Below are 14964 nucleotides of genomic sequence, written 5' to 3'. Positions count from 1 at the left end.
GCGGGCAATAAAAATGCATTCAAAGGAAAAGGAATCTTTCCCTCGCCCTCCCTTCCCCTTTCCCCCCTCCCCCACCAGCGCCAGCAGGAGTGAGATGGAAGTTCGAATAATGTGTTCAAAATAACACATTCTTCGCATGCAATCGCAGTGACGTCAGCCACTCTCCAGGAGGATGGCAGAGTTTGTTCAGTCGGCACAAACGCTGCCTGCACGACCACAGCAATATTAGCTTCAGGTGCAGTAAACACTGACAAAGAACAAGTGCGTTACTCTCCGCGTCAAGCTTGACTCTGCATGTAGCTTGCCCATCCATATCCTATGCTGCATTCGGGCCGCTTTGGTTCACTTTGTTGGGAGAAGTAAACTACAAGGCATACACCGAGGAGGAAATATTTTGTCAGCGCTGTGCATCCTTCGCCTTTCTCACATTTGCTGGATATTTATTTCGGCAAAAATAATTTAGCCAGCCCGGAACGTTGTGTCATGTAGCATACTGGCAATAGGTTGCCGCACATTGGCTGTGTACGGACGTGGATCGGTCTGTGCGCTAATTAAGCGTAATGCAGCGGTGAAGAACTCACGGGACAAAGAAAGAGAGGACAAAGGGTAGGCGGCAATTTTCTCTTGGTCTTTATAACTCGCTTCTACCTATATGTCACGCGCCATCTGCGCATCTCGTGGTGGCGCAATGGGAGATCCCATTGTTGAAAAGGCTGCGACATGTCGCGCCGCGGCAGTGCTTGTGTGGATTGCGTTCCATGAAGGAAAGACGCGCCCGTGTCGCAAGAGCACCGCCTTGAGAAGGAAGAAACGGCAGCGCAGGCTTGATGCACTGATGCTGCGCATCATAGCGCGTTTCATTCCGCATAAAGCTAAGCATACTACTTCGCGCGCTAGTATGAATGGCTTACTGCAAATGGTTACTGCCCGAAATTGTTCAAGTTTTGCTGTGCGGTAATATTATCGCGTATACTTTTATATATGAGTGTAGACGTGTTAATATATGAGTATACACAGCTAGCGCAAGACAGGAGTAATTGGAGATCGCAGGGAGACGGCCTTCGTCCTGCAGTGGTGATAAATATAAGCTGATGATGATAATGATGATGATGATGATGATACACATGTTGATGGTGGCGAGATAGAAAACTGCCAGTGTTTCGAGATGTATCTTGACATCAATAAATTATTTTACTAGTCAAAAAGCAGCGCTCTGCCAACATGTCACCGTGGTAAAGGTTATTATTGTTAGAGCCCACTTGCAATGCAGCTTCAATGCCGTCTTACACAACTCCGAAGCAACGAACGACGACCAGTCGAATGTGCCATACAGAAGCCCGAGTAGCGTAAACGAAGAAAATAATGGCCCCCCCTCAAAAAAAAAAAAAAAAAGCCATTACGACTTCCAAGACTCTCGTTATTCGCCAGTTACGAGCGCGTCTGCCGGCAGCGCATTTAAAGCACGCCCAGTCCTTGAATGCAAGGAACGCTTTCATGCACAGCCGAACGTTCGACAGTACGTCTTTGTTGCACCCTCTCCCTATACCGCATTGCGAAAGACAGCGTGGAACGTACGTGCCAATATACTGGCCAAGAATAATATTAAAGACAAAATACGTGCGCACAACAGGAATGGGCCACGGCACCACTTACGAGGAGGAAGCATCCGAGAGAGCGGGCGTGGCAGTCCTCCAACTCTCGCAAGGTGGCATCGGCGGGTCGCAGGCGTGGGTCCTGACCCTGCTGCAGGTCCAACAGCTCCACGTCCACGCCGAGCGAGGCACAGTGCCGCTGAAGTTCCGGTAGCACATTCTCTTGCACAACCCGGCGTTCCTGCTCGAAGTCTGCGCATAGAAGAAGACGACAGGCATGTTGGCTATAGTAAACAGGCTTTGGCGCCTTTTTAGTAAAATGCATAAAAGGTTACATTAACGCCTTGTAATGGCGGCGGATACCCCCTGTTTCACGAACAAATATGAAGTTTATTTATTTATTTATTTATTTATTTATTTATTTATTTATTTATTTATTTATTTATTTATTTATTTATTTATTTATTTATTTATTTATTACAGTCTGAAAATGGTGCCGACAGGTTCAGTATGTCGCCACCTGCTCCACAACGTTAAATAGTCATATGAATGAAAGATGATGAAAGTTTAAGTGAAACCTTAAAGAAATTTAGCAGTTCGCTATCAAACGCAGGACATTCACTTGAAATACTCTCTACGCAGTATGTTGTGCATTGTAATTGACAGTACACTCGGTACAGTGGTGAGCACTGTTAGGGTGAACACCTAATTAGTATTCAAATTGGTATAACTTAAACATACCTTTACTTCAAGGGGTAAATGTGCTGAATACGACGCCTAATGATGATGCCGATGAAACAAATAATAGTTTTCTCTATTTTGTGCTAAACATTAACTGCTATAGGCTCGTGAATACTAATGAGGTGTGCACCCTAACAGTGCTCACTACTGTACATATCTCTCTCCCCCCCCCCCCCCCCCCCTCCGTTTTTTTTTTCTGGAGGAGGCAACAATTATCTGCGTAAGAAATCACAATGTCCCGCTAGCTAATTAAAAAGAGTCCCAAATTAACTTCTTCACAATTAATCATTTTAGCACACGTCTTGCACAGGCAGTATTGAAGCCGGGCAGTAGTGAAGTAATGACTGCTAAACAGAAATCCTATGATTCGAGATATCCGCTCCAAAAAATATTTTCAAATATGTATTGGCGTTCCAGAACGGTTTGATGGAACACCGATGCACACTTCGCAGCACATTGTAACGACGGTTATCTCAAAAGTGGTAGTAGTTTTAGGATTTCAGCTAAGTAGACACGACTTCACTGCTTTACGGCAACAATATCGCAATTTCAACAAGTGCCTTAAAATGAATAATGGGAATGTTAATTATTGAATTTGAAATTACCTGTCTGGACCATGCGATTCTTAATACGGGTAATTTACGGTTCGTTCAGAAATCTGCTTCGAATGGCGTAGAAGCGCCATCTGCAACGGGCGCTTCTACGCCTTTCTGCTCGAACTAAAGAAGGGAAAGCGTATACTTTTCGTAAGCGATGAAATAATGCAACAGGATGATTGCAAGTTCGGCAAATTGATTGGTGTTCGTCTTGAAAGCGAAACTAGCGTGATCACGAACGAAACACGGAAAAAGGGGGACAAAAGGAACTGCATTCTTTAAAATTCTGGCCTTCGTTCCCATTGCTAACAGCCCGCGCGTAAGTGCTGTGCTTCATTGTTTATGTTTCTCGGTGTTTCTGTGTTACTGTACACGTGCGTCGTCTGTTTAATCAAATCACTCGACAGTTTCGCGTGTGTTCTTTTTCGACCCCTCTTTCCCGCGTTTCGGCACTGCTCACGCAGTTTTTGCGTTTTCAAGATGAATGGAACAAGTCACGCCACAGCAAACAAGGACTACAAACCATGCAGTGCTTTTCACGGGAATGGTCGAAGCACCGTAGGATATAATATGCGCGGAAAAGTCGCACGCGTAAAATCCTGTAGAAAGCACACACTTTCATTTATGCTGCGCACACGAGTTACACACACACACACACACACACACACACACACACACACACACACACACACACACACACACACACACACACACACACACACACACACACACACACACACATTTGCTATAAACAGCTCTTCGCTCAGCAACCATGGGTGAAAGTGGGCTTTATAACATTTCCCAGTGATGCTACTGGCCACTCGAAAAAAAAAATACTTTATTTTCAGAACAATGCGCGCTTTTGAATTGTAGTTGCACGTACACGGGGGTAACGAATAGCTCAAGGGCGTACGATCAATAGTTACTTCAGAAGTCGGTCGGTCTCATGCTACTATCACCATTAATTCAAACGCGAACAATTCCGAAACTACTTCAGGTTCACCAGGTCTACAGGTTCACCTGCATTTGTTGCAGCGGCTTTATTCGGTCTCGAAAACGTACATTTGCGAGTATTCTATGCTTACAAACCGGCTACAGAGCGCTTACACGTAGCACTTCGAAGCAATTAAGCTTCCTGATACTTCTGTTCCCGTGTCAAAATGTAAGCTGATGGTACATCATGGCGAGCTTTAGCTCGTGAGCTCCTATCTTTAATTACATGGGAACGTAGAAATCGTTTTCTCGGCAACACTGCACAAAGTTTGATGAGTTTGTTGCATTTAAAAGAAAACGCTAAAATTTATTGACTGTGGAAGCAGATATTTTATTTACATCCATCAATGTTTTTTTTGTTTAAATTAGAAAAAAAAGAAGTTTAAATGCCATGTTTACAACTCTGTCCCGCAGCAATAAAACACGACATTTAAATTATTTAAACGACGTTATATATAATGCAACTAAATCGGACAAAATTGGTGTAATATAAGGAACACTCTAATATCCCAGTAATTTGTGAGTAAGACTTTCACAGTGCCCTCGTAAATGTTACAGCATTTTCACATAAGCTGTAAATTCAAAAATCACATCTGTGCGCTTGAAATCCTTTAACGGATGCACTTTGCTGTACTATGATATCTGTTCTTGGCGCAGAATTACGGATTCAGAAACTTCTTGCCAATTACCAATTATTGGTAATTATTACCAATTATTGACAATTTTTGTAAACAAATTGAGTTCATAAATGATAATTCTGCTTCCTATAATTCGTAAAATTTAACTGTCTCTCAAATGCAACAATATAATTGAGAAGGCGGCAGCGCAAAAAAGACACGGACGGAGGCGAGACGACAAGGACGAGTGCATAACTTCCAGCAACATTTATTGGGAATGATTCACGAATATATGTGCCGCCAGAGTCAGGGGTTATCATCTGCGCATGCGTAAATATGCCAGCTCTTTCTCTGAAAGCGTGATGGGTGCCATGCTGACACATCCCTCCCCAAGCCTAGAAATCCGTTCAGATTCTGCGATTTCCCGTGTCACACGCGGGACGATTGTCTCTGAATCTGGAACATGGCAGCAGTCTGTTGCTCTATTCCTGCAGCGTCATCTTAAGATTTCATCTCTAGACGACCCCTCCATCGTGAGCAACTCTAACCAGGTCTTAGAATTTTTTAACGCTAATACCGACAAGAGCTGTCAGGCTTTCTCAATGGGCATTTATGCAATCAGCCCTACACGATTGCTGGAAAATTTTTCTGGCTAGCCCCCACTTTGCCTGTCTGTCACGCGACGTCACCAAAACCGCGAAGATTCCATATAGGATATGACGTGTGCACACTGATTACGCATGTCTAGGTCGAACAAAAGAAAAATAAATTTGTATGATCCCCGCTCTTTCTCGCCATTAGCCCTCCGCAATTGGTCAAAAGTTTTCGGGCTGCGCCCACTTCGTTTTTCTGACACACGACTTCACAAAACCACGAAAACTCACCCCGTCAAAGTGAGGTGTGCGCATTCACGATGCTTTAATATGCCGACCAAAACTGAACTTTTTTTTGGAATAACCAGAGATTGCCCCATTCCGAAAGGAATAGAAGACCGCTGCCTACCGATCGCTCTGGCACTGACTACTCGAAGCTGCCGGGGGAACGGATTTATTTACGTATTTTTCAAGCGAAACTTGTATTGCGTTACAGACTTCGGTGACGGCGTAGTCACGGAAAAAAATCCTGCGCTTGTGTAGTTCAAATCCTGCTCAAATCCTGCGCTTAATGTAGCTCCAATTCTGTTCAAATTCTGCGCTTATAGTTAAAATCCAGCGCTAATGCAGCTCAACTAACGTGAAACCTGGGGAAGTGCGAAGCAGTGATGCGCCGGCGTTTCCCTTGTGTTGTTCTTGTGCTATTCTTGCACAAGTGAGGAGGAATCGAGCACTTGTGGGGTGGTGGCGCCCTCTCTTGCGCTGCGCTGGTACAAGACTGGCGTTTCGGAAGAGCGATTTTTTACGAGTTTCTGCTAATTCCCGCATATCCCTGGCTCACACTCGCATATCCAATGCGGGTATGCGCCACACATGATTTTATTGTCGTTAATCATGACGTCACTGACGAGCATTTGATGTTATTGACGTCATTACCTATAAGTTATGTTAGTCATACATTCGTACCCTTCCATGCCAATTGTGGTATATACAAAGTGAACGAGACGCGAGTTTTCGGCAGATTTTGTTTTTGCGCTTGACAACGACGACATGACATCACATTAGACACCGACAGCCCGGGCCCCTAAAGTGCTTCGCACTTGAAAGTCACGCATGGCGCATACCCGCAATGGATATGCGGGTATGAACCAGGGACATGGGCGTATGGGCCAGGGACAAGGAATAAAGAAAGAAGAAAGGAAAGAAAGAAAATAAAGAAGGAGGAAGGAAAGAAAGAAAGCAAGAAAACAAGAAAGGAAGAAAGAAAGAGCGGGCGTGGGGAGAGCTGCGCTGGCGCCGGATCACATGACGCGTGCGACCAATTAGGGTCGTTTGGTGTGTCGCAGGGATGGAAAGGGAAGGAAAGGGGGTTGGCGCGCGCTCCAACGGGCTACCCTCGCCTCAGATCAGTTTCGGCGCCCGGATGGGAAGGCTAACATGGTGCGTTCTCCCAAGGCGCAGACTCCGTTTGAGCAACGGCGCCGCGGCCTCGCCTGGGAAAGGGCTCGTCGTCGACGTGCCGATTCTATATTGTGAGGGCTTCCGAAGGCCAGGCGAAACGTCAGCGAAGCGCCGCGGACCCCGAGATGCGGGAGCGCGATGTTGAGGCCAAATGTCAGCAAACAGCCACCGACCCTGAGTTTCGGGCAAACGAAGCGGAACTCCTGCGACAGCGTCGTCTTGCCACAAGCTTCGCTTACCCCCATTTGCTCGACAGGGGAAGGGCTCTGAATTTTTTATTTCTACGTCGCAGTTAAACGTTGTCGAGCTACGACATCACTCTGCCAACTCTTCTTCGCTGAGGATCCGTTGTAGCGCCATTTATAATCTTCCGTTGCACGCCGCTGCAATTTTCCACCAGCCACCTCAAGCTAAGCAAGAGGAAGCCGGCAAATAGCGGACGCCGGCACCACCCTCCTCATGCATACTTTAACTGGGCTACCTCAGTCCCACCGAAACCCTCTTCATTTCTGCGTGCTCCTCGCCTCTTCCCAGCCAATTATTAAGAACAGCCTGTCCAAATAACCGATGCTATTGGCTCTGAAATCAAACTAAAGTGGCCTCCTATAAACGAGGAGAGCATTTGATTGGGTGGTTCAAACAACACTGCAGGTCACCGCTCGATGTTTACGGCGGCGGTTACGTAAATTCGACGTCAGGAGACTGAATAGTCTCCTGCCGTTTAGACTTAATACGTTATAGACTGAATACGTTATAGGTCCCCTGGTCCATTTCGCGATGAGTCACGATACGATGAAAATGGCCCGAAGAGGAGATAATTGGCGTCAAGAAAGGTCACCAATTTGGCTTTTTGCTGGAGCACGCTTCGTCTTTTTTGCTGAGATAAAAAACGTAAAAATGGCGCGGTCACTTGCACATTATTTGTTTAAACGAGTATGCAGTTTTATAGCGGCAAGAAGTGCCATTTCTTGCGAAGGATTTTCATCAATAAAGCTTTACCACTGACAAAAGTCGCTAGAGCAACGAAGTTTGAGGTTACTGCGGACATTCGCTCCGAATTGAAGCACAAGCACGCATTACGAAATGATCTTGAAAGCTCGCGGATCAACGAAGCTCACAACATCAGCGCGAAATGCGCAGCAGTCGTTTCGACGGAAGCAACCGTCGTCCTTTAGTTATATGGCGCAGTGTTCTAAGGCAGCGTACACTACGGTATAAAAATGACAGCCAAACTCGGTGTCTGCACCACTGACGACGACTCTTGCGTCAGGCGCGAAGCATCCCAGGGTTACTTTCACGCGGCCATATACACATCACGAGGGTAGCCAGGAGAAGCGCTGAAACTTTACGATAAATTCAGTCATACCGGTACCCCCCTATTTATAAGTTATATCGTACGAAACTGTCGGCAAACATATTCTGTAGATTATAACAGCGTCGATCAACAAATCGAGGGGGAAAATGTTATAGAAGAAACGTTCGTATCATTTTGCAATCAGAGATGCATAAATGATAACTCCACAGCCTGAACAGCAAGCGCTTCGCGTTAAACGTGGTATACCTGCGAAGGAAAGAAAGTAACGCTGACGTCAGCCGCACTGCGAAAGCAATCCGCGTGTCAGCAGAATGTCATACTCTGTTATAGTGTCCGTTCTTGTAGCCGTGAGCAGACCTGCGTGTTGTTGCAATGAGAGCTCCAGCCAACACCATATAGCAAGCAGTACGCGCCTGCGCGGCCCCCGCGAAAGTGCCGTGGCGGTATCAACGTCCACCGCACGCCGCGAGAGCAGCGTGCACGAAACGGAGCACGAATACGCGCGCCGGACGCATCAAAAATAATATTAACCGCAAGATACGGGCGACAAGGAGAAACACTTGGCGGCGGCGGCAGCTACTTCGGTCGTCTTCTACTAGAGTGGGCGGTGGCGGCTAGACGCTGTTCCACCAAGGGCACCGCCGCCGGCAGCCATGTGTCAAGGAGGATTACGCGCAACGTCGGCAGAGAGCGTACATCACTCGGCGTGCGCGCGGGCTGCGCTCTCACTCCATCAACGCGTGTTCCGGACTGTGGGCCGCGTCCAGCCCGCTGCAAGCCATATGGCCGCTCGCCACGGACCGGAAGAGAGACAGAGTCTCCGCGTGGCGGTATACCAACGGTCATCATTCAACGCTTCTCACTCGAGGAACCGCCTCGGTTAGCGCACGGCGTTGTCTTTATTTTAGACGACGACGCCTGCCTTCAGCCTCGACGAGCGGCTCATTCTTTCGCACTGCGACTTCTTTTGTTGGGACACCCGCGGGCGCTTCCTATGTACAGAGGAGGACCACTTGTAAACTCTAACGACGGGGAGCGTATAGGATCACGCAAAGCGAGACAAGTACCTGACTGACGTGCCTGTCGGCACGACATTATTAGCGATGGTGGGAATTCAGGATCTGATGTGTGTAATGTGGGTTCATGATATAGCATACGGACGAGGAGTCGGGAGGGTAAATGTGGGCTGAGAGATGCGCCCCCGTTGTGTAACGCATTGGCTGCTGCTGAAAACCCGGGAAAGTGGTTTGGTGTCTTCTATTGGTGGTCCAGAATTGTGTAGGGATTCCTTTCATTTTCCACTATTTTCGAACTTCGTCATTGGCTCGCACGCGGGCGGCGTACGCCACCTCCCAGAAAACGGAAAGATTGAAAAAGGAGGGTTTAAAGAAATTCCCATAATCAAAAGCGTTTTGTAGTGTCATGGTCGCTGCATCCTATACAAGAACCGACGCGCTAAGCCTTTCGCTCTGCATAGAGCCAACAAAAATGGAGGAACTGGTGTACGCAACACCTCAAACTCTCCACAGCACGCCAATTACTAAACGAAACACACTGGAGACGACTATGCAACGCCGTACAGATGACTTCCGGTCAGTGGTGGCTGTTCCGTCTCCAATTTCGCAGTCGTGGGCACCGTAACGCCGACGTTTATACGGGAAATTATATACAAAGCACTGAAACGCAGGAGAGAGATAGATAGAAGAGAGGATAGGCAGGTAGGTTAACCAGACGCACGTCCGATTTGCTACCCTGCATTGGGGTAACGGGGTACAGGGATGAAAAGAGAGAGAGAAAGGAGATAGAGCACAGTTTCGTGCAAATTTGAAAATTTGCACAGAGTCAACGCAGGAAAGGCCGCAGGTGAGCAACACAACTGCCGGTGCCTGTCCTGCAGAGGATGAAGAAGCCTTTTTAAAAAGTACATGCACACCGTGTTTTGCCACAACTCAGTGATTCCGATTACAAATGTATACGATCTTGTTGGAAGCAGTCTGCTATGCTCGGCTTCACGAAATGCCCCAGGCGGTTCCGCTGAGAGTTAATTCTTTGCAGTTCCCAGCGGCCTCGCGTTCCTTTAATAAACCAAGCCACGAGGGCCGCAATTTCGATTCTAACCCCCCCCCCCCCTTTTTTTTTTTAAAGGTCGGGGGTTTCTCTGGCTATACACTGGCATCGCTATCAGGCCGACACTGCGCTGCTTCGGCGGCACGCCGTCACAGCGGCCGCGGTTGTTCGAGCACGGATGCGGTCGCAACATCGACCCGGAAGCGCGCGCTCGGGGTTCAAAATCGATTACGCAGGTGTTCTGCGTGATCCCTCGTCCACCTCCCGTTAGGGACAGATGTATGGCGTCTAGGGGGAGGAATGCGTGCACACCGGTACGCGTGTAACGATACAGTCACGCGAAATAGGTGGCGCACGAAAGAAAAACAGAAATAAAGAGAAAGGAAGCGGAACGCCAAGAATCGTTGCACGAAAGGAAACGAGCCTCGCGGAGCGAGCGGCGTTCAGTTTTCGTGAGTGCGGAATGCGAAGTATCCATCAAACCACTTGGAGTTATTCCCTTCTCTTCTCTTCCACTTCTGCACTTTTTCTTCTCCCCCTTCCCTTCCGAAGCACCGAGCGCTCGAAAATGCGTGGTGCTTGTACAGAGTGCAGAATTCCAAGCGTGCGATTTGTTTGCCGTACTCGTTCGCGCCTTCGGGGGAAGGAGAGTTCGCGCTTCCGATTTCACTATATACGCCTCGCGGGCGTCGCGCAGTTGCTGCGCGCCGGTGATGCGGAACCAGAATCTCCGCCTCGGTCGGTGAGAGCCAACGCAAAGATGCCGGAAATGTCGGGGATCCTTCGCGAGAAACCGCGCGCGCCTTTGAAGTGATTTTTCGGCGACTGTTGCTGTACGCGTGTTACTCAATCGAGTACCCCGAATGAAACGGGAATCCCGCTAAAAAGAAGAATGGCGTAGGACGAAGTGGAAGCGTAGCTTGATGAGTGCGCCCTTCCGGACAATATACGCCTCTAATGTGAAATTCGGCAGCACATGTTGAGAAAGAAAAAAGAAAGAAAGCGAGTGCGAAGAGAAATCTATTCGAAAGAGGGTCGCGAGGAGATGTAATGATGCAACGTCGCATTAAGTTTTCATTTGCATACTGCCCGAATGAAAGCGTCGTAATTGTGAAGGAAGGCCGTGCAAGGAGATTGAAATAAGCAAACGGGTCTGAGTCGTAGTCTACACGTGCCGACAAATTTCCTTTTTGGGGCTCTAGTTACTCGTTGACTTCCAAATCTGTCACGGTAATTAGCTTTTCGCTGAGGAAAACATAATTCGGGAACCTCAGGGGTGCCAAAATAAATGGATAAGGCGAAAGGACAAAATTCATTCGGTTTGTTCGTGTTTGCCGGCATATATTAGTATACCGAGTAGTGCGAAACGACCCGCACAGCTTCAAAGGGCAATTTAATATTTCGCAGCTTTGATAGATCGCGTTGGTGCAGTCAGGCGCAATAGAAAATCAGTGCTCGCGACCAACGCATCACATACGCCTTCGCGCGCATCTTGAAAATATTATCAGTAACGTGCAGCACGTCGTGAAAGAACATCATGAAACGCTTTCCCGCGACGTCATATTGAAATAAAAAAATGCAATTTCGCCCATAGTTAGTGACGCGATAGCTGGCGCAAAAGTATAAGCACTAAGTCTTGAACTGTTTCGTGTGGTATCGGTTGCAGTAAAGATGCACAGACCTGCGTGAGCAGTCACACACACACACAGAGAAATAAAGGCAATAAAGTTCATCAGAAAAGGAAAATAGGGCCGAATTGCCAAAGCTTTTTTTTTTTCTAAGTGCTCTTTGCCATTCTCCGGCCGATTTCAGTAATGAAATGTCCAGCATCGCGATTGGCAGGAATTTCCTCTTATACGAGAACAGGTTTAGCGTAAGAAAACTTTTGTGAGGAGGAGGAAACAACTTTATTAAGAAAATTTTCCCAACCACCCCGACCGCGCAGGCCCTCCGCGTGGCGCAAGGTGTTAGCGAAGAGGAAAATCATCCCGAACCACCCCGACCACGCAGGCCCTCCACATGATGCAAGGATTTAGTGAACAAAAATTGAATTTCTCAGAGTGAAATCCGTCAGAAAAATGGTAAAGTACGACCTAATCACAACCTACAGACATGGTGCCGTCGGATTGTAATTTGCATGTACGAGAGAACATAATTATGTTACGAGGAAACTCAAACACAAACCCCCTTTTCCAGCATTTCTACCATACCAACAGCGGCGCGATCAGGTATAGTTTACTTGCGAAAATGCTATCCAGATGGCGCTCGCATCCTCGGCAGGTCGAATTGGTACTTTGCCTGCCTAATGCGTTTTGGACACGCGCGCGCGTCGGGGCAATAGCAAACAATTAATGAAATAAAAAAAATGTGCTAGGGCCTTCACATTTTAATATGAGACAACTTATATAGCCCCTGGAAAAACGTCTTACCATCAATGCATTTCTGTTTAAAAGTGAAGCCAACTAAAAGGGGATCGGTGCAAGCTTGGTCTTTGTAAGCTGGCTTTCCACGTTCTGTGTTCCAGTGAAGCCCACTGAAAGAAAAATGCCATGCGAACGGGGCCCGATAACGCTATCGCGTTCCACTCTAAAGGCGAAGCTTAAGCGCCCTCTATTTTTTTCATTATGAGTAAATTGCGTTTTATTTTCGATGACTATTTTCAGATAGATGCACCAATCCACAAATATATAAAACTCCTAGCGGAATCATGCATGCCTATTCAGTCGGTATTGGAAGGCGACGCATTATAAGAGGTAGCTAAGCTACCCAGTGCTATGGACGAGCCACGCTAGCGATGCAATCTGCCAGTCGGCAACGCTTCTTCGGCCACGAAAAGTGTCTGTAGTACATTTTTGTAGCGTTAGCTACACTGGCCTAGCCAAGCCCGTTTCGCGCGGCACATCAAGAGCCGTGCTGCGCATGCGCAAGGATCAGTGATGTCACACGGCTTGCGCACCGGAGCCACCGGAGCCGGCACCTCTCGCGCACTCCGCCGCCGCCGCGCGCGACTCACCGCCGCCGGTCTGCGCATTCCAGAGGAGTGACGTCGTAGCCGTGGTAGACGCACTGGCGCCGGCTCGCGCTCGCTGTGCAGTCGCCGTCTGACACTGCGCTGCAGCCGCTGCGCTTCTGACTGGCGTTTGCCAGTGTGGTATAGCCACGGAGAAGGAGAGCGCAAATGCTGCTCAACAGCGCAGAAGAACGGAGAAGCTTGACTCATCGGATCCCGAAGTAGTTGCCTGGCAATTAGCGGTTGAGCGTAGGAGGAATGAATACATGTGCCACATAATACGTATACCGCGTGTGTGTCATTGGAGCAGCAGTAAGCATGACAATCAAGCTAATCCTTGACAATCTAGACAACCAGGAAAGCTAAGAATAATCAGCTGAACCTTTGCTAACGCTACGTATATCCTGGCATAGCCGAGCTAAGCCACTGCAACTTTTTTTACTTCCTAGAAATAATTGTATCATGAAGATTCTACGTGCGTAATTCTGTAGAAATGGATGCAGAAGTTGCGAAACGCGACACGAAAGCAATGCTTAACTAGTCCCTCAACTCAGACTATGCTGTACATAGCGAACCCTTTTGCAATACACAGCGGTACATACGCCACAAATCGCCAATTTTCGGGGATATTTTTGATCCAGCTGGCCCTAGCTGAATGAGCTTGCAGACACTACACACGAGCCATCTTTGTGTAGAAAAGAACCACAACTTTCATGAATCACTTAGCTTTGTGCCTTGATAGGCCCATTCATCTGTCTCCAACGAACGACGTTACTTTTCTTCGAAGGTGACATATTTTATTAGCAAACTCCCTCTGTTTGTGCTGGAAACGAACAGTATACACTATGCCCGCTGCCACTAATCAACCTTTTCGCGGAGCAATCTGCTCTGGAGAAACGAGATGGCGCTTTCGGCGGCGCGCCGCACGTTGCCTCAGCAAAAGCACCCGAATACGAAACCATTACCGCTTCTGCCCTAGTATACGGTGCGATCAGCTGTTGGTTATTCGACTGGGTGTTCGCTAAGACACGGTGCTCCATTCATGCTGAAAAATGTGCAACGGTAAAGGGAAGACGTGAGGAGTAGTTGGCTGCAAAAATAGTGACTGGGATATTAAGGAATGCAGTGCATCTGTGACCAAGTCCACGCCCTCTGCTACATAAGGACGACCTGCGTTGCCGGCTCTTCGCGATGCACGGCTTTTCTCGAGGATAAAAAAAAATAACTCTTCCGCCAGCATTGTATCGCTAACCTCCAAAGAAAGGACTTCAACCCCGCAACGTCCGCAAGACTGAATACCGCACGTTACACAGTGGCAAATGGAGTAGCGCCACTTCCAGGCATAGAATGTTTCTCGCACTTTATCTACACACATCCACCCCAACTCACACGCACACTTACGCCCACTATATAGCCAAAGTGTCAAGACACTTGGCTCAGTGGATTTTAGAACAAGTAGTACGTGCCACCTCCTGTCACACTCGTAACTCTATCGGTTACAAAATTAAGGAAATGCCACTTTCACTTTGTGTTTAGAGAAGTTCGCTTGTACAGAGACGGTGGATGAAGACTAGTGCCACAGTTGATGACGAACGTTGCTAATGGAACTTTCATCGCTTGTAAGCTCGATCTGGCAGAGTAAATACATCACTCCGCAGATACAAAAGAAGACGAAGAAAAAAGGATCTATAACTCAAATAAAAACGCATTAGCCACTGAATGGGTTATCCGAACTTCTGCACTACGAACGGCTTGCACAACTGAATATCGGGTCGCTAAAGAACCGCCCCATGAAAGCATTCTCCTGTTTAATTAAAATCTCTGCTTTACCGCACAATTAAGCAACGAGGTGACTCGGGACAGGAGTTCAAGGCTCTGCAGTGCGCCTTGCACTGTCCACTGAGTGGTGATAAAATTGGGAAGCAAGAACAAACTGCAATAAGCAAGCATGAATCATGTGATCATATAGGCCCAAATCT

The 14964-nt window shown here is 47.6% G+C and overlaps 1 protein-coding gene across 1 annotated transcript in view; it reads right to left on the bottom strand.

Moving 5' to 3' along the window:
• Nucleotides 1–14964, bottom strand: part of LOC119436680 (protein qui-1-like) — a 556193-nt gene that overhangs the window by 183241 nt on the left and 357988 nt on the right. The window contains exon 4 of the mRNA XM_037703643.2: nucleotides 1654–1844. Within this exon, the coding sequence (XP_037559571.2) occupies nucleotides 1654–1844 (191 nt within the window). The remainder of the gene's footprint in view (nucleotides 1–1653; nucleotides 1845–14964) is intronic.

Source organism: Dermacentor silvarum, chromosome 1, assembly GCF_013339745.2.
Source record: "Dermacentor silvarum isolate Dsil-2018 chromosome 1, BIME_Dsil_1.4, whole genome shotgun sequence".
Classification (NCBI taxonomy): domain Eukaryota; kingdom Metazoa; phylum Arthropoda; class Arachnida; order Ixodida; family Ixodidae; genus Dermacentor; species Dermacentor silvarum.
Note: the sequence above shows the minus strand (reverse complement) of the source record. Positions and strands in the feature narration are given on the sequence as shown.